Source organism: Coffea arabica, chromosome 6c (genome assembly GCF_036785885.1).
Source record: "Coffea arabica cultivar ET-39 chromosome 6c, Coffea Arabica ET-39 HiFi, whole genome shotgun sequence".
Taxonomy (NCBI): Eukaryota; Viridiplantae; Streptophyta; class Magnoliopsida; order Gentianales; family Rubiaceae; genus Coffea; species Coffea arabica.
In genome coordinates, this window is record NC_092320.1 from 53,070,274 (window position 1) to 53,090,872 (window position 20,599).

Sequence of the window (20,599 nt, forward strand, 5' to 3'; positions counted from 1 at the left end):
TTAACAATTATAACCTGTTCGTAGTTCATACTTTATAGTTCATTTCACACACATAATCCATAACCATATGTGATCCACAATTCATGAATTCAAACTAAAATCAGTAAATTACACACAAATATAAATGATAAATCTAAGTATCAAACCATAAAACATAAGTCATAAACTACCAATTCAATACAACCAAGCACAAAGTCATAAACATAAACAACACCACAATTATCACTTGAGTAGTTCACTCCATCTATTATTTATGCCCATGGTTCCCAACTTCTGCCAAATTCAGTACCACCAAGTTCGTTTACATCACAGCCGGTGTTAAGATCATTTATTTCAACATTCTCTTCATTATTGGTCTCATCTTCATCTCCAGTGTCCAAATCATCCAAATTTAGAGTTTCATCTACATAAGTACAAAAATCAATGAATCATTCACTAAATTTAGATAATATTTAGCCAAAAACGAAAAACAAAGAATAAGCAAGCATATGACTCAAATAGAATAACTCACCACTTTGTCGGCTGATAGCAAATGTAGCTATTTCATTCCTAAAACTTTCTAATTCAGCTGAAGTTAACTGTGAAGGTTCATCATCCAAAATCCAAGTTTCATTGGCGCTGAAGTCCTCAAAATCAATAGGATCATAATTTCTACCCCTTGCATTTCTAATAATACAAAACATTAAAACTAGTTAAATAACAAATGTCATCATATTAAAACAAAAATCAGATTGCAAAATGTAATCTACCTTTGATTTAATCTTAAATTGTAGTGTACATAAACCAAATCATTTAGTCTTTGATGTTCCAATCTATTTCTCTTCTTTGAGTGGATATGCTCAAATAAATTCCAATTCCTTTCACAGCCAGAAGCACTGCAAGTTTGGCTTAGAACACGTATAGCTAGTTTTTGCAAATTAGGTGCAGTGCTACCATAACATGTCCACCATTCATCTATTGCAATAAATAAAGAAAAAAAAGTCTGATTATAGTATTTTACAATTAAAATCAAATCATCAATAAAAATGAAGTTAATTTTTGGGTACCTGGAAGCATGACATCATGATCTTGTATAGCAGAAACTCTACCAAAATCACCTTCAGCTTTACAAAATAATCTCATCTCTCCGATCAAATTACTCATCAAATCAGGATTTGCATAAGAATATCTCTCAATCACATCCAAAAGTCCTGATGTTGCGTGCCTATGCTTTTCCAAATCAGAGAATTATATTGATAAGCAGGATTAAGCCAATAACCGACAGCATGAAGATTTTTGTGAAGCTGACTATCCCATCTTAAATCAATTATTCTTAAGAAAGGATCAATAGTTTTCTTTTTTCTTGAGAATCTTCTCAATAGCTCTTCTCTGGCTCTATGCATGGCAACATACAAGTATCCCATAGCAGCCTTTCATCACTACCAACAATTCTTAGAACTCAAATAAGAGGCTCAGTTAATTGAACTATTGCAGCACATTCTTTCCAAAACATAGAATCTAGCATAAGATCCACAAATTTTTTTGCTTTACTCTCCTTAGCATATGCTGAAAGAGTCCATTCTTTTGAAGTCACCATATCTATTAAAGCATCTTTTTGCACTAAAATACTTTGCAATGCAATAAAATTAGTAGCAAAACATGTAGGAGCAGGCCGAATAATTTCTTTTCCACCAGTGTGCTTTCTCATCAAATACAATGGATAACAATGATTATAAATGTATTTTGTTATTTTTGAAGCATGTTCAACCACTTTACTAACCTCATCTAATTTGCCCACATCATGCAACATCAAATTTAGGCAATGAGCAGCACATGAAGACCAATAAAGTGTTGGAAATTCCCTTTCTAATAATCTTCCAGCAGCAACATAATTGGCAGCATTGTCAGTGACGAAGTGTACCACATTTTTCACCCCAACAAATAAAACCACTTCTCTAAACAGCTTATACAACATCTCTGCAGTCTTAGAAGCATCCGAGGCATCAACTGATTTCAAAAAAATAGTTCCTCTAGGGCAATAAGCTAGAAAGTTGATGAGAGTTCTCCTCTGTTGGTCAGTCTATCCATCAGCCATAATAGTACATCCAGTTTCTTTCCAAGTTGTATGAAAGCTATTAACAAAATTCTTAACTTGCTTAACATTTTTGTCAATAAATAGCCACGCAAGTCATAGAAATTAGGCGCTTTGTAATCAGCTCCAAAAGAACAAGCAGCATCAAACATTGTTTGATAATATGCAGAGGTTGATGCATTAAAGGGGATGGAAGCATCAATCATCCACTTCGCAACTGCCAAGTCAACCTTCTCTTTAGCTTCTTTGCTTTGCATCACACTTTTGATGGATGGTTGACCTCCTGGAGTAACTCTTGGCATAAAAAAAGACCCTATTGTTTTTCCTTTTTTGTGATGTTGAAGAACTTTTTTTCCTTTTGAAACTTCAGTAGTGGGAGGTGGTTGAATCTCTTGAATATCTTCTGTATCTTGCATGTATACCTCCTCTTCATGTTGTCTTAGATCTTGACCATATAAATCACTTCCCCTTGAGCGTTCTTTCAAGCTTCTTTTCTTACTTTCCACTTTCAAGTTTTCTAGCATTTCAAATCTAATCTGTTCATCAACCTTCGGACAAGGTGTTGTCTCCCCTTTTACGCCTACAAGGTGCTGCTTGAATCGATTGATACCATCTCCTCGAATTCTTTTTCCACAATGAATGCATACTAAGCACTTAACTTTTTTGTTGGACACAGAATCTTCTCTACAATGAGACCATGCAGGGTCCGTCTTTCCCCTTGTTAGAGGTTGATTTTGAAAATTTGATGTACTAGGTGTGGGTTTTGTATTTGGTGTTTGAGACGGTGTTGCTCAAATAGAGTCCATTACAAATATCTGAAAAGTAATAAAACATATCTTTTATTTTAAAAAAAATTAGCTGCAGGCAAAAACTGTAAGAGCTAGAGTTAACTAATGCAAAAAAAAAAAATTAGCCACAGAGCTAGAGCAAAAATTAGCCACAGTTAACTAATGGTTTTGGGGTAGGCAGGAGGAATACTACCACTCCTTTTGAGTTTTGTGGCTGAGTATAGACTATTGTATATTGAACTTAAGAAAACTCCTAGTATCATGCTTCATGGCTTCATTTTGTTTCTTTATGGTTTCATGCATTTTTGGCACCATTTGTTTTCTTATTCATCTGCATTTAACCATGTAGATAGGAATTTATAGCATATAATAAATGGTTTTTGGGGTAGGCAGGAGGCATTGGTGGAAACCATAATTGAGGTATGGCATAACCTTTGCTTACGCTCTCCAACGTATGTCTTGCTTGCTCATGATTGAGGTCTGACATATTTTAGCCACTAAATCCAATAAAGTAAGCCTGCTCCTGAATATGCCACTAAATTTTGTTGGACACAAGGATCGGTGGTTTAAGAGTTCTTGATTATGAATTAAGAGCACAGTAGATTCCCACATATTCGTTTTATTTTTGCTTTCTGCTGTCTAGCATCTAAACTGGTGCTTCCTATAACCATTCCTTGTTCTTAAATCTTAATGCGCTTCATGTACAGAAGCCCGCACTATGAACAGAAACAAAGCTTTTTAAACTACAACCATTCTCAGACATCCATAACAACAGAAAGAGACAAGCAATTAGGGACATCCATAACAACAGAAAGATTCATTCATAACTAAATTTATTAAGCTTTTAGCCATTCTAAATGAAAAACGAAGAAACCAAGTGATGCTGGACTGCTGGAGTATTACTTACTTGCTTCATTGGTGCCGTGGTGTGTGCCCAGCTGCAAGGCTTCACTGGCTTACCGACAACAAAGCTTCAAGGCTTCAATGGCAACTTCGGTGGCAGCGGTAGCTTCAAGCGGAATTCTGGAGTTCCACTTGGAACTTCGAACTTCCAATTGCTTGCCTCAGATTCTCACAGCAACTAGCAAAGCAAAGGAAAGAAAAATTGATCAAAGCTGCTGACAAAACAATGGAAAATGATCGGAGCAGCAACTAATCTTTGCGTTAAACCTTCGTTGTCACTTCTCAGAGAAACAAAGAAGGTACGAATCCCTAAATCCCTAAATCCTCAATAATGGCCGAATGCCCGAATCCCTCTTCAATTTTCCTGATTTTTCTCTTCTAATTGGCTAAAAGCCTAAAAATGTAGCGAAAAAAGGATAATGCCCAGTTGTGAATGGTCAAAATAAAAAATTTGGGTAAAACGGTAACTTCAAAAAAATTGCCAAAACTCACTGGGTTTATCAATAACTGCCGGTTCTAGCGATTCCTTGGTTAAACCGTTTAGGTCAAATAGGTCCAAGCGGGTTCCTTGCAACTCTGATCTAATTAGAAAATTGGCCCGGTTTCATGGACGGGTCACCGGTTCGACCGCCGGGCCGGGTCGGGTTCAATAATTGTGCTTATTAGTCAATATGCTGAACTAAATAAATCATATATGAAATCAAATTTGTGAGAGTTCTAAGATTATTTGCACTTAAAATTTTTCATCTCTTGTCCAAATCAAGCATTGTTCATAAATAATTCGAACATATAGAGGCCATCCATATTTGTCTATAAAAATTGTTTAGCAACTATAGTTAGAAAGATCCAATTTCTCAAACGAACCACTTTTTGTTCATTATTCAAGCAACAAGAAAAAATAAATTTATAGGTGACTAGCAAACATAAGATTATAAACAAATTGTATCTTAGAAGTAACTTCCAAGGATTTGTGTCATAGTTCATTGCTTGGATCCTTTACGATGAGAACCAAGAACACCAAATCAAAAAACTTACACTTGGGTCTATACATTGTCCTGATGTATAAGAGCATTTTTTTAATCAAATTCGATTGCTACAAGTTTCATCAAAAAACTCATCTATCAACTGAAACCTTTCATTTGTCTTTTTTTTTCCTTTCATACTAATAAAACCACAATATACACTTCAAACTAGTAAGTAACAAAGAAAATCACAAGTTAAAAGTCCACGTACACAGTCCAATCCATCCCAAATCAAACATCTAATGAACAAATACAATAACAAAAATTGACAAATACACTTAGCCAAAAATCTTATATTTTCTAATACATATCACTACATATTTAGCAAAGAGTAGAAACTAACTTGTAGATGAAACCAATTCTTGTTTGAAACTCTTTCTTCTTTACTAAAAATGTCAATTAAAAAAGCAATAAAATTATTAATAACAGTATACCTTCTTTACTTATTCATTCTTATTATTATGTATAAAAAATCAAATTTAAAAAAAATAGAAAAGAAATTTTCTTACCAAACAAAGCATGTATAGGCGAAAAAAGGCACTCCTCTTTGTCTACTACATTTTTCTGCCCAAACAAAAGATTTTCAAACAAAACAATAAACCTCATATTGATACGTCCTTTATTTGTTTTCCTACTAAATCTAACAACCTAAATGACTACCAACTCCCCTCCCATCATATCAAATTCCTCAATATAAATTTTGGAATGGCAGTTTTTATGCAAAAATTGGATGGCTACAAAATCAAATCCAGTATAAATCAAGCAAATCAAATAGCGGGTCATTTTTTTGGGCAGAAACCCCTGAATTTTGAGCCAAAATAAAGCATCTAATATTTGTGACAATTAGTAAGTGAGAAAAGCATTCTATAGTAGGAACTAAAAAGAATTTTGTGGAATTGTCAATTAAAGAGGAAGAGGGTTTCGCTGCTCGTGTCTTCTACTTTTTTGGCTATTGTGAAGAAGAGTACTGATTCATTAACTCTTTTTTCTACCAATCTATGACAAAATTCAAATGTAATTATTACAGCATCACCCTTCAATAGTTATGCACTGTTTGTAATCCATGTTAACACTTTTAAGGGCAAAGTTGGATTTTTAACCCAAAGACGAAAATAACCTCAAATAGTAGGCAACTATTTTGAAAAAGAATGAAATTTTGAAGGATTTAATTGGCAAAAGGAACATTTGCTTAGCATTATTAGTTAGATTATTATATTATTATTATCTCTCTATCAGATCTTAGCTTGTTCATTCATTCACACACACGCAAACCACAAGGGATAGGAGGACAAAGAAAACCTTCGGTAACCGTCCAAGCCTTTTTGTCTATGTCAAAAATTTCTCTCAAAAATTGCTTCTAAAATTTGGTTTTCTGCTTAATGAACAAATTGTGGTATCTTTCACTATTGATGAATGATCTAGAATAGTAATTTTTATTGCTAACTACAAGATTAGAGTCTTAATTTTTCTGTCCTCAGAATGAGAAAATGTTGGGTATGATTAGAGGTTTGAAATCCAAAATGAACATAAATCAATAGGTTCCTTTTTTGGAGCCAATTTTAGTTTATGAAGTAGATTATAATTTTAGTAACTTTGTTCATTGAATTAATTATAGCCATTCACTATGGTAATTGGGTTAAGATGATCCTATTACACTTTTATGTTGTTGGAGATGTATTAAAATTTTATTTTATGGTCAAAATATCAGTACAGTAATAATAAATCCTACTATGTTAATGATGAAAAAATCAAAGAAAAGTTGAAATTAAAAGAATGGTGAAATTATGTAAGTGCCAAAATTTTCTTTATTATTTGTTATTTGTTGCTTAGAACAAATATAATGTTAGATCAAGGTCAAAGAAAGTTTTGGTTTTATTTTAATTATTCAATACAACACTATTTTTTTATTTCAAAAAGCAATTTCATAGGTACATAGTGTTAATTAAATGAATCAACCAACTACCATTAGAGAGAAGATTTAAATAAACCATTGTGTGGATAAATACTCTTTTATAAATTTGATGAAACCTAATTGCTGGAAGAGATTATAGCGTGTTTTTTTTTAAAACTTTAAGAATTACTTGACAACATTTTGAACATGTACAATATGCTTATAATATATGTTCAACAGGGAGAAATGCAATTTTGGTCCCAAGTGTTTGGCTTGTGTGCCAAATTAGTCCCCAATGTTTCCATCACCAAAAATCTAATCCTTAAAATTTGTTAATTTAGGATTTTTTTTAGGACAACTAAATAACCAATGAAAAATAATCATAACTAATGATCAGCTAATTGGCGTTAGTCAAAAGTTTTGAATTTGTATTTCTAGTCGCTAATGTTTGAAGTTTTGATCATTATAGTCCCTTGAAATTTAAGTAGTTATGTGTAGGGCTTTTAAGATGAAATAATATGTGAATTAATATAGGAAAAATACGATCCTTAAGTTCTATAAAATTTCATAAAATATTTTATACTGGCATATCATGATTGTAGTGCAAATAGCATGTGACGCCCCCCACTTCTCCCAAGGGCGAACCTAAGGGTATCCGCGGGACGCCTGCCTAACTCTCGCCAGGACTCAAGACAAATCAAATCGAACTTAACGATACATACCAAATACTACGAGTCAAAATAAAGAAAAGTCGCTTCCTTAACTAAATATTTAAATCTTACATCATGTTCACAAAAGATACATCAAGTTCCAAAATGCAACCATTAAAAGTCGACTACACATTTACAGCCCCGATTCCAATCAAAAGTATAATCTAGTCGGCTTTACCAAAATCTTCCAATCCAACCTGTTAAGGAAAACAAACTAATAGAATGAGCCAATACTCAGTGAGGCCAAGAAAACACACATGCAAACACATAATCCAAGTAGCGACAACAATTACATTGTAGGTAAGGCTATCAAATTCGAATAATTCACATTTCGAATAGGAAAAATAAACAGAAACAATTCAAGGATACTGTAGCTCTCAGGAGCTAAATTCCACATAGTCGAGTCGAAGTCTTGATCACATCTCACGTTGACACTCCGTCAACCACATAAGTATCAAATCCGTAGATACACCACTTTTCTTCGAATCCCGTCACCGTTACACCCCCTTACCGGGCCCGCTCATCAAAATTTTTGATAATACTCGAGTATATCATGGCAATACTGCACGAGTAATGCCGAGCAAGATCTCTCCAATAGATCATGCTCTACGAATATCTCATGGTTTGCTAAGCTTATCGACCAAGCCCATGCTGGCTCGATTCGCAAAGTTAGCCAACGAGTTTTGGGCGTCCCCCGAATATGAATACGAATACGAATACGAATATAAGTCGATGAGCAACGCTCAAATCGACGATTCCAAATAGGAATCACAAATACGGATCACATATACGAATCACAAGTACAAATCACATCCACATTACCATGTACAAGTTGGATACGAATTCACATAGCAAAATTCGAATATAATTTCATTTGAAAGAGAACGAGTGCGATAAAGTACACCCTCGTCTCAAAATTTCAAATTTACATAACGGATAAGAAACAGATAACCACTTAACAACAAGTTCATGCACTTGACACTCACAGTGATTCAAGTAGCGAGTTCAAATGATGGTTTAGGCGTCTCCCGTGAGATCCTCTGGAAGGTCCTCTTGAGCGCCTGAGCATTTAATAGTGAATTATCATTCACACATCCTAATTATCAAGGAAGATTGTGCACTAGTACAATCTGGGGAAATTTCATGAAAATGAATCTCAATTACTAGTAAATCGAGGTTCAAGTGGAGTTTCTTAATGTACAAGAGCAATCGAGTTTTGTTATCTTGGAAATCAAGCATAAACGTTCAAGTATTATCGAAGGAATAAGGAATACTTGAAAAACTCCATTTCCTTGAAATTCAGAAAATTTCAGTTTTGATACGATATTTTGAAAAAAAAGTATCTCAGATTCCACATGTCGAAAATTAGAAAACTTGGTACCGTTGGAAACCTCTTCCAAAGTACTAAAAGTTCTTAGAAGACACTTTTCCATGAATCTAAGTGGAAGGTGTTCAAAAATGAGCTTAAAGTTGCTGTTCCAAATCACCCAGGATTGAGCCGGGGTTGGTTTTTCGTTAACTTTGAAAATTCAGCAGAATTCACTCGTTGCAAACCAGCCCTTGAAATTTGTAGCTCAATTAGAGGTACAAGTAAGGTTTAGGGCAGAACAAGCGGATTGAGAATTGGAGTTTCGAGCACCAAGATATGGTAGCTCAAAGTTGGGTATATTTCAAGACTGTTAACAAATTTCCAGATTTGGTTCCGACTTTGGACCTTTAGTTAAGTGTCGAAACGGACTTGGATTGATACCAAATTTTGCAGTATAATACTCCTATATGAAGGGTATCTCTTTATCAAATTTCGTGGAAAAATACCTTCGGAAAGGTGGTTAACCAATCAACCAAAGTTTGGAAAAATCCTTAAGGCAATCTGTCCAAATCTAAGGTTTCAAAAACGAGGCAGTCGCCGTATTTTAATCATAACTCCCTCAATTTTACTCGGAATTGGGAATGGTTGATAGTGTTAGAAAATACATTCACAGGGTTAAAATTGCACAGAAGAAATCGTTACAAGTTTCAGCATGCAACTGGTTCGAAATTAAGCCTAAAGTTGCAGCATCATCAAATCATTTCGGCAGAACGGAGAAACAGGACAGCCGACTTCAGATGAATGGTATGGCTCACACACATGAAACCAGAATGTGCACTATACACCGTTGGAAACATGGGAACGTCTAGTTTCAAATGCCGCTAACGGCACTTGATTTCGATGTCAGAGTACGGAGTTATGGACAAAACACGAACACTGGTCTGGTTACGACGGCAACCGTTTTCCCAGATTACTAGCTTTGGAAATAAATTCGTTTGACCCACCAAAACTCAGTATTTTTCAATGAAAATTTGTACACAACTGCTACAACATGTAAACAACATAATTAGGCCATTAAATCCTCAGTTTCTGCATTAAAATGACCGAACAGAGCAGGGGTAAAATGGGAACTTTTTGTTTCAAGAGTTCAATAACGTTTCTGGTAACAAAGCACCTTTAATCTACTTCCTTAAGCTCTAATTCAGCAACAAAACCATCATCAAACATCATCACAGCCATCAACCCAAAGTGGGAGTTCATAGAGCCCACGTTTAACAATTTTCCCAACAATACAAGCTACTAAAGTGACGATTCTAGCTCAAATGCATAAATCAAACTCCAAAAGACAAGTTTAAGGTGATTGATTACTACCTACTTTGATGGCTAGTTAGGACAGAAGTTTCGGCCCCTTTGAAGCTTGAAGAACCGTGAAAGCTCCTCCATTTTCCAGCTAAATATGTTGTCCAAGACTTAGGCTAAGTGGTGCTAAATTTTTAGAAGATTTGGTGGTGATTTGCATGAGTTTTGGAAGAAGAAATGTTGAAGGTTTCGGTTGTCCCTTTTGCTGCTGCTATCCGGCCATGAAGCTTTGCAGAAATGAAATGAGATTGCTGGTTCCTTTGTGTACATAAGACGCTTGACGTCTAATATATTAAATACGTCAAATCAATTACAACTAGTGCCCTACACGCGCGTTTTGTGTTCGATTTCTCTTACGTTTGTTGCACTAGTGCACTAAACCTCTAGGGCACTTACATTCATATAAATATTATTCATTCTTAATTGTCCCAAAATAATGTCCAAAGTCCCTCAATTAAGCGCGCACGTGCAAACACGTATTTCTAATTTAGGCGTAATAAAATTGAAACCTTTGAGAAATTCTTATAACGATCGTACCACTAACTATCACTTCAATATTTAAACCTAAAATTGCCTATTTTAGGACCATTGTATATGTCTTAAATTTTTGAGCTTATTGTACTCCTAATTGGCTAAAGTTTTCAGACACGTTTTCACTTTTTCACTAAACAAGCTTCTAAGAAAATAATTTTTTGAAACGAGACACTTAAAAAATATAACGAAACTATAAAACCATATATTTAGGTCTAATAAGGATAGAAAATAATATTCGGGCAAAAATCCAAATAGATAATTAATTGAGCCAAAATTAGGGGTTTAAAAATAATAATTTTACGAGTCCTCACGTGAATTGAGTATTAATTCCTCAATTATCCTTTCTTAATCTATTATTGATCGTTCTTAATTCTCCAATATTAATACACTCTCGATTCAAATATAGTTTCGAAAAACGTGCACTCGTTGTTCCGAACTAAACGAGTTTTCGAAGAGTGAATTTTTTCCAACAAAACGCTTTTAAAAATATAAAAGAGGCGTCGTTCCATATAAATGGATTTTAAATGATCGAAATAAATAATTTGGAGAAAAATGAGTAAATAAATATTTAAACAAACTACTAATATTCGATAAAATAAAATAAAAAATTTCGGGTCCTCACATAGCATATCTTTGTTAATAAATTATAATTGGATGATGATATACCGATAATAAATAAAATTACTACTACAAAAATTATTACATATCTTTTGCATATAGGCTTCAATTTTAGCCGTTGTACTTAGAAAAATTAGTAAAAGTAAGTATCAATTTGAAGTGATTTTAGGAATTAAAAAAAAAACTATCTTTTTTTGTCGTCTTTCCTACCAATTAAAAGCTAACATTCCAATATTGTAATTATAATGCATTTACTTAATATCTATGTATGTTGATAATCATTTAATGAATTATATAATATGTATAAAATGTCAATTTCAATTCAAACTCAATTGATAACCTATTAAAATGCCAAAATTAAAAAAATTAATATAATTTTAAAAAGTATATATTTCATTTATTTAAAGGGGTTTTAATTAAGTATTTTAATTATCATTAAAATTAAAAATAATAAAACTTATTATAAATTCATTATTAATAATGAGAAACAATAACATATACACACACATAAAATGCCAAATCTGAGACTATGTAAAAGGAAAAAAAAAATATGATATATTATTAGCATGAATGTATGAAATAAAAATAAACAAAAAAGAAGAAAAAGGTTTAGTTAGTATTCTTATTACCCATTGAATACTATTCCATTCTAATTTGTATCTCAATCCATGTTAAACTCTTAATATCACTATTTAAAATTTAGAAAATTATAATGATTTCAAAATCAAAATATTGGGGACTAAAAGTGTAGAGTCAAAATTGTTGACTAATGGCAATTTGATGTTGACTGTTAGTTATTGTTTCGTTTCTGTTAATTGTCCTAAACCTGCCTAAGATCATAAATTTTGGGGACTAAATTTATTTTAATCGAAACATTCAGGACCAATTTATACACAATCCAAATATTAGGGATCAAAATTGTAATTCTCCCTATTCAATATTTTACATCAGTAATATTATCTGTCCTTTCTATTCACGAGCATAATCTATGGCCATATGCACAACAAAATTTACTATTCCTTTTCAAAATTCGAGAAAAGTACCCAAGGAACTATTGTTGATGGTTCATTCAACTACTTCTATGGAATATTTGCTATTGATTTTATTAAAATATGATCAATGTCCTTTTTCCCTCATTGATTTTATTGTTTTCTTTCAATAGAATCTAATTTAGATTGAAATTTATAAAAAATCTAGTAATTAGAATGATAAAAATATGAGAGCAAAACAATTGAAAGTGGACAATTCCCCTTCACTCTTACTCAAGTTTTTAAAAATTGTATAAATTTATAAAATTTGAGTAAATCTTATATGCGTTGATAGTGTATACACTATGATGTTAGATCTATGACAGATGTGCAAAAATTAAATTTTAAATTCAAAATTTGCACTACTATCATTCATCCAAGATTAATAGTATATATAATGTCAATGTATGCAGTATTAATCCTTATAATTTTGTAATATTCTTATGGGTAAATTATCTTTTATCGCCCTATGGTTTGGTGTTTTACCATATAACCCCTCTATGATTTAAAAACCTATATATAGCATTCTCATGATTTGGATTAAAATGTCATCATTAATTTTTCCATTAAAATTAACAATTAATAGTAAAAAATCAAAATCAAACTAATAAATTGACAAATTTACCCTTTCATTGCTTATTTTTCTTCTAAAATTAAAAAAGAATAAATTGAAATAAAAATAGATAAATAAGAACTAGAAAATATTATTAAAGATTTGGTTTAAAAACCTAAAATGATATTTGTAATAAAAAATATTTGGTAACTTTTGTTTCTTATTTATTTGTTTTATATTTCCCTTCCTTTTTTTGTTTCTTATTTATTTTTTTTATTTCCCTTCCAACTCTTTTGTATTGGAGAAAATTGAGATTTTGTAGCCTAGTATAGGTTTTCAAAATCATCTTTTCTCTTCCAAAAGAAAGAGAGAAAGAAAAAGGAAAAAAGAAAAATAGAAAAAAGTAGTGAAAGGTTTAATTTATCAATTTATTAATTTAACTTTGACTTTTTACAGTTAATCGTTAGTTTTAACAGAAAAATTAACGGTAACACTTTAACTCAAATCATGAGGAGCTTATGGGGTAAAACACCAAATAACAGGAGGGTAAAAGGTAATTTGCCCTATTCTTAATTTTTCCACCCACTTACTTTTAATTTTTGTGAAATTCTTTGAGTATCAATACTGTTTTCTTTTAACTTTACAAAACTCATTCTTTTATCATCATGTCTCCCTTAAATTTTATGAAATTTCTCCTTTATCCATATTGAGCACACTAAATGAGAAAAATTTTTATGATAATTAACCTTATTAAATGTATTGATTTATTCTGAATTAAACACAGATGTCACTATAATGAAAATCCAAAAAGTTTTGGTTTTTTTAAACTAACTATATAGTATGATTCTTGATAAATCCAAGGTTAAATTTTAAAATACAAAGGTAATATAACAAATTGTAAGAAACTTATCACTCTCAGTTGCACCTACTATCACCATTGTAAAATTACGATATCCCTTAGCGGTCAAAAAGATAAAACTCAATTAATCAAGATTTTTCACTAATAAAGGTAGGAAGTCAAGGATCATAGGAATTTTTTGTTGTTATTTTACTTAGTTTTGTTACATGTTTTCTAGTATAAGTTTATCTACTTGCACTTGGTCCGTCTAATAATAGAAAAATTTGACAAACATTAGTAATTGATTAATCTTTCCTATGAGATCGACCTTGAAACTCTCTATACTTGCATATGACCTATCCATTTGCAGAAGGAGAATTTAAGTATTAAAATTTAATTTTACACTAGCAGTTAAGAATGCTTATTCATAAAACTTCTTGAAAATTAAATATGAAAAATTATTTCAACAATAGAATAACAAGCACAACAAAATCCCAAGGCTAACCTTTAGATTTGAAGGCATCATCTACATAAGTAATAAAAAAGTCAAGAGTTTGGTAGTTTTGCACGTGTTTTCGTTGTCCTCCCGTGACCCTCCTTCTTATCTGTTTGGTGATTGCGGGATACTTTTCTAAGTCTAACCCTAGGTCAAACTCAAAAGACGCCGCCTCTCGTCTTATCTTCCTTTTCTTCTCTTTTTTTCCTTATCTATTTCCTCTGTCCATTCCGCTAATGCTCTCTGTCTCTTTCTCCTCAAACTTTCTCTCCATTCCTTTCTCTTCCTCTCTCTCTCTCCCCCTCTCATCTACTTTCGACCACTAAATTTTCCTAATAAGTGCTGGCCGGAATATCTGAGAATAGGGTTAGAATAATGTTGACCTAATGCATTGTAATTCCTTCATCTTCTCTTTTTGTAATAAAAAAACAATGTAAAATTTACATTTTATTTGTTTGCTCCTTTTTTCTATTTTTTGTAGGTGGAATATCAATATAACGCACTATTTGGGTGGTTTTGGCTTTTCGGTTCTTTTACTATTTCTCTATCTACATGCAAAGATGCCTTAGTTTTTTTTTTTTTTGATTTTTTGCTTTGGTGTTCTGAAATATCTTGAAATTCTAGAGCTTGAAGAGCTAGTCATTTAGTGATTTTTTTGTATCTTGGCTAGTTGTTTTTTTTATTTTTTAGGGGATTTTTCTTTTTTCTCCTCTTCCTGTTTCTCTACATCCGAAGATGCCTTTGTTTTTTTTTTTTTTTTTTGTGATGTTTTGCTTTGGTGTTTCAAAATATCTTGAAATTTTAGGGCTTGAAAAGCTGATGATTTAGTGATTTTTCTCCCTTTGGCTTGCCTTTCTTTTTAGTGCTTTGGTGGTTCTAGGACTTGAAGAATCAGTCATTTGCAATTAATTAGTAGATTCCATGAAAAATAGGTTCTGATTGATAAGGATGCAATCTTCATTGCAGTTTTTTATTTTGTTTTGCTTTGTTGAAGGAATAGAATTTGGACTGTGAAAAATGATATGAATTATACTGGTTGCTATGGTCTTGTGTATAGTTTGCATTGTGGGTTTGATCTTTTTTTATTTGTTTTCAATAGTTAAGTCCCTGGCTTTTGTTATGAGTTAGATCCACATTTCCTCTTTAATTTTCGCTTTAAACTGAACTCCATTTTACATCTTTAAGAATAGGATGGACATACCTAAATTTTTATTTATTTGAAATTTCGATCTTTGAGAAGTTGTCTCATTCTCTTAAGAGTATTAACATTTGCAACATCCCTACTATTCTAAATTTTACTGTTGCCAAAACATTTTTGCATATGATGTTTGAAACAATGTAAGATTAGTATTCTAAGTTGTATGAATCTGATCGTTGTGGATGCTTCATTTGTAATAGTTGGCTATATCGGATTAAGCCATCTGTGACACATGAGCCATTTAAACCGAGAGTTTTGATTCATGGAAAGCTTGTAAGTGAATTTAACCAGTCAAACTACACCAATTCAATTATGATGGAAACCAATGGAGATTCCTGAAGCACCAACAGATTTCATTAATGATCTGTTCACTATATGTGGGGCTGGTAGTTCATATCTCCGACATGGTTATACTATTCACATGTAATTGATTCTCCTAACCTGATATGCTATGTTAAGTGGTCCAATTGGGTTCCAATAATTAGTATATCTCTTTGGATTGGTGTGGCACATAAAATTGGAACTATTGAATCCTGTCAAATTACTTATTTTAGGTAGATGATGTTATGTACAATTTGTTCTCTAATAGTTTCTTTGGTATTCCTGTATTATAGGTATATTGCTAATAAATCTATGGATAATTGTGTATTCTACAGTATTGATGGTGACTTCCTAATTGTTCCTCAGAAGGAAGGAAGTGACAATTTAACTCTCTCTCATGTATATAATTCGATATTCAATAGGTGTGCTATCTTTTAAGAAATTGCTTATATAATTGTCGGTGATTTATGATCATCTCATTTGCAATACATGAGTGTTAGTTTAACATGAATGCCTGTTAAAGGGTATTGCAGAATGCATCCTTTGGCATTAACTTAGTTATAAACCTGCCTGTTCACTAGAATAACAAGTAAGAGTAATTATATTTCTTTACCAATTGTCTAATAGATGATAATGTTTCCAAGTACATCATGCCCGTCTACATTTTGCATCAGTGAAGCTCTTCTTTTCATCAGGGGAGCATCTGTTTTTGCCTAATAATATTCTGGTTAGATATAATTGCTGCTTGATGGATTTATTCTTAACATTTTTTTCATTCATACTGCAGGTTTTTATAAAAATTAATTTTCATGCATGCTAAAGGTTGGGATAACTTCCTGAAAAGCAATGTATAGCTAAAAAAAGTTATATTCCATGTTAAAAAGTTACAAGAAAATCACCTGAATTAAGCCTCCAAATTTCTCCTACAATCTATAGATAGTTCTGATAAATATGCATAAATGCCAAAGTAGTTTCATTGCCTGAGCAATTACCCAACCCACTCCAACTTAACTTTTATTTGTGTGTAGTAATCTTTTGGGAAGGTGGTCCAAATAGACAAATCGTAATGGTTTCAGCAGTTTTGTCAAGTTGCATAGTTGAATCATGAAACCTCAATCATCCCCTTTAATTCTGCCTCTTAAATGCCTTTTAATTAGATTATAATAATTTTCACTTTCATATTTCCTGCTGATAAACTTTTTTGTTGTAAATGTTGTTCATTCATTTATATTATACATGTTGTCTATGTAAAGCTATGGATTACAATTGAATGTGGTAGATTGCAAGTAATTCCCAGTGAGATAGTCATTATACCTCAAGGGTTTCGCAAAACAACAAGCTGGTATTATTTTGCGTTTTCTCACTTTATTAACTCTCTTTCTTTTTGTGTGTGCATTTACTTATCACCTTTTTTTATTGTGCATTTATAGGATCTACTAGAATTTGTAGATCTAAGGCTAAATGAAGATAGGGTATCAACTATAACTCTTACAAATGGTTATAAATACTATTACATTGGTATGACCGGCAAACATTTTGATCAAAACTGGAACCATTTTGTTATTGATCATGATCTTCGATATGGTCAAATACTGCTCTTTATTCCACAATCCAAGACTTCTTTTGCTGCACTGTGTTCGACTGAAAAAGGGATAGAAAAGTTGTATCCATGGCACTTTGCGTTTTCCATTTGATCAGGCATCCAATTTACGTTGATTCTATTTTAATAGAATAAACTTTGTTTGTTATACTTTTGTTCTTAATACAACACGAGTTATGGTTGGAACAATGTTACCAAAGTAGTAGAAGTTTGATGTTTAGCAAGTTGTTGCTTTGTTTAGCGAATCAAGCTTTCATAATGGATATCTTACCACAAAATTGATGTTAAGCTACTGACTGTACTTATCCAACTTTGATAGTCAATGTTTGAAGTGTTTCTTTGGTAACTTTGATGTCCTCTTGTTCTTTTTTAACTAATAATTAATCATTGCGATTTCTATTGCAAATGGTTTTCATATGCAAAACAAATTACTGAGATTAAAGATCCATCCCTTTTGAATTTTACTAATAATTGACATATTTTTTCTGCATAAATTACTATTTTTACGACTTCATATATTTTGCTTTTTGCTCTATATAAAATTGGGTATGGCATTTTACATTTCTATTGCATGAAACACGTTTATACCTCCTAGTTCAAGGAAAAAAGCCATTAACAACTCTTCAACCATTAAAAAAGTTTAACAGCAATAGAGGGTTACGCACTATTTTTCTTAACCATGAAAATTTTCTTTTCTTATAAAATGAATCTCAAGCAAATAATGTTGAAAAATTCTCAAAAGACAATAATAATCAAAATAATACATCCTTCTAATTTAAATCAAAGAAAAAAAATCAACCATTTTACTCTATAGATATTCAAAAGGTTGGCTTGCATCTGGAATTTGCTTTCGATGGTTAAAACAAATTTTCATTGTTTTAGAGTTAGTTTGATTTTTTTTAGACAATTATATCCTTTTAATTTAAACACTTCAATGTGTCCCACAACCTAAATTTAAGGTAAAAAAATATGTAAATGTCACATATTAGTTTGTTATTGGAAATTGCTTTGGACAGCCAAAACGGAGCTTCATCATCCCACAATTCGTTAGAATGCATTAGGCCATCCTCTTGTCTTCATTTGTGTCCTAAAATGTTCCTATAACCTAAATTTTGTGGTATAAATCTATTATCATTCTAGAGTTTTAATTATTGTCTACAAGCAACTAAATTTGAGAGGGATATTATAAAATGTTTTTGAAAGTTAAAATTTGAAAAACGAAGCACAATGAGAAATGGCAATATGAACTTATATATGTTGGTGTTAAAAATATATCATATATTATTTTTTGTTCAATCACAACAAAATAGGTAAAATGCTATGTGCACTTGGGATTTATTTGGTTAATGGGATGACACATGATTAGATTACTCATTTCATATCATCCTATGTTTGGTTGATGCTACACATAGGATTATACATCTCAACTAACTGAATTAATCCCCTATTCATAGGATAAAATAATCCCATAGGAAAAGGTGGTATTAGTGATCGTGGGATGACTAAGAGATGAAATGATAAAAATTTAGACTAATTTATACTTATAAATAATACAAATTTATATTTTTATAATTATACAGTCCTACTCTTACATGATAATATAACAAAAATGGACTTATTTGCCCCTAATACCAACATAATAATATTTGGACTAATTTGCCCTTACAAATAATGCAAATGTATACCCATAATTATATAACCATACTCTCACATAATAATATGATAGAAGTGGACTAAATTGCCCCTACTAGTTATATTAAAATTTTTAAACTATTTTGCCTCTATTCATTAGTTAAATTTTTAATAATTATCCTTATTGATTATTTTAAAATTTTTTACTAATTTCCCTACTAGCATTATAATAAAAGTTTGGACTAATTTACCCTTACTACCCTTATTTTTTCAGTCAAATTCGGCATGAATATAAAACTGTACCAATTAGGCTTTGTGAATGAGGTTTCAACAAACTCAAACCTGCCCTAGAGAAAATATTACCTTGAATTTGGCTTATTTAAATTTCTCAAATAGGTTGAATTTTATTTGGTTTGACCCTAACTTAGCCAAAACTTGGCTTTTTATTTAATCAGATTTTAAATTAGACTCACAAACTTGATCAAACCTATTTTAAGGGTCCAAATAGTCTAAGTTTGAGTGACTACAAATATTTTACATATCAGAAACTTTTATATACTTTATAATTCTAATGTTTCAAATTGCTCTACTTTCATAAAAGTTATAAAATATTGAATTAGTTTATTAAAATGATGCTACAAATTAAGAGGTACTTTAGCCATCAAAATAGTATTCTCACCACATCTAATCTCCAACCAAATACAAGATAGGATTCTCAACATATCCTTTCCAAGTTAGAAGTAACCAAATATTAGACAACTTGGATTATTAATCTGAAGATGACTTAATCTAGAATTAGTAATCCGAGAATGAGTCATCCTATCTCATCCAACCAGTGAATCAAACGAACCCTTATGGAAAATTATAGTTTTAGGTGAACGAATAGAATAGATTCTATGCACATTTTATTGAATTAGAACTATAAATTTTATTATATTAAGATAAATAAGTGACAACACATATCTTTTCACTAAAACAATACAACAATCAAAATATTTTTATTTGTTGAACTTTAAATTGTATTAAGGTTATGTAGATCTATACATTAAACAACCAAATGAATTATTGTCATTTGTATATAACTACCAATTATGGTAAGATATATAAAATGAGTATTAATGCATAGCCTATACCATGACACTTAAAATAAGTATATTAATGCGTGTGTTTGGATTGTAAATTATTTGAAATAATTTTGTGAAAAAGTACTGTAGCACTTTTTTTATATGATGTATGTGAGATAAAAAAGTGATTGAAAAATGTGTTGATGATACAAGCAAGTCAGTGTGTGTAAATAAGGTGTAAATAAAGTGTAATAACTTACAATCCAAACACACATATTTGCAAATATATTGTGAGAACATGTTTCTTATTTTAAATTTACTGCATGTAGAGTTTTTCTTAATATAACATTATAACAATTTTCATAGCTTTGACTCTAAATTTAAGTTAGATAATTTATAAAAATGTTAATGATGAAGAACATAATTAATTTGAGATTTAGTTGTAAAATAAATGTTCGTTTAGAGCAACTTAAGAGAGAAGTTGAATTACGTTGATCATGCTTTCATCAAATTCAACCAAATGAAATAAGTATTAAGCAATTAACATAAAATAACTTTCAATCGAGTTCAATCAGCAACTAAACGAGAAGATGGAAAATAGTTATAATTAATAAACAAATTGAAGTAAAGTAGTCAGACGCAAATTAGTTTATAACAATGTGGC

General features: G+C 31.4%; 1 protein-coding gene and 1 long non-coding RNA gene across 5 annotated transcripts; both read right to left on the minus strand.

Moving 5' to 3' along the window:
• Positions 1-4,178, minus strand: LOC113692046 (uncharacterized). 3 transcript variants are annotated; one of them, XM_027210382.2, is made up of 6 exons: positions 3,767-4,174; positions 1,760-2,886; positions 1,047-1,204; positions 750-954; positions 512-666; positions 1-403 (listed from the first exon to the last, which is right to left on the minus strand). In XM_027210382.2, exons 2-6 carry the CDS (start codon positions 1,762-1,764, stop codon positions 252-254), a joined length of 675 nt encoding a protein of 224 aa, XP_027066183.1. In that variant the 5' UTR covers positions 1,765-2,886; positions 3,767-4,174; the 3' UTR covers positions 1-251. The 3 variants fall into 3 exon arrangements, 2 of the variants coding, with proteins under 2 accessions (XP_027066183.1, XP_071909984.1); XM_072053883.1 differs by lacking the exon at positions 1,760-2,886 and having other exon boundaries at positions 3,767-4,173; XR_003448844.2 differs by lacking the exon at positions 750-954 and having other exon boundaries at positions 1,047-2,886; positions 3,767-4,178.
• A 3,238-nt stretch (positions 4,179-7,416) lies between these two features.
• Positions 7,417-10,304, minus strand: LOC140008909 (uncharacterized). 2 transcript variants are annotated; one of them, XR_011816204.1, is made up of 3 exons: positions 10,066-10,304; positions 8,372-8,446; positions 7,417-7,582 (listed from the first exon to the last, which is right to left on the minus strand). It is a non-coding gene; the product is annotated as an uncharacterized lncRNA (long non-coding RNA). The 2 variants fall into 2 exon arrangements; XR_011816205.1 differs by lacking the exon at positions 8,372-8,446.
• Positions 10,305-20,599: the final 10,295 nt, after the last annotated feature.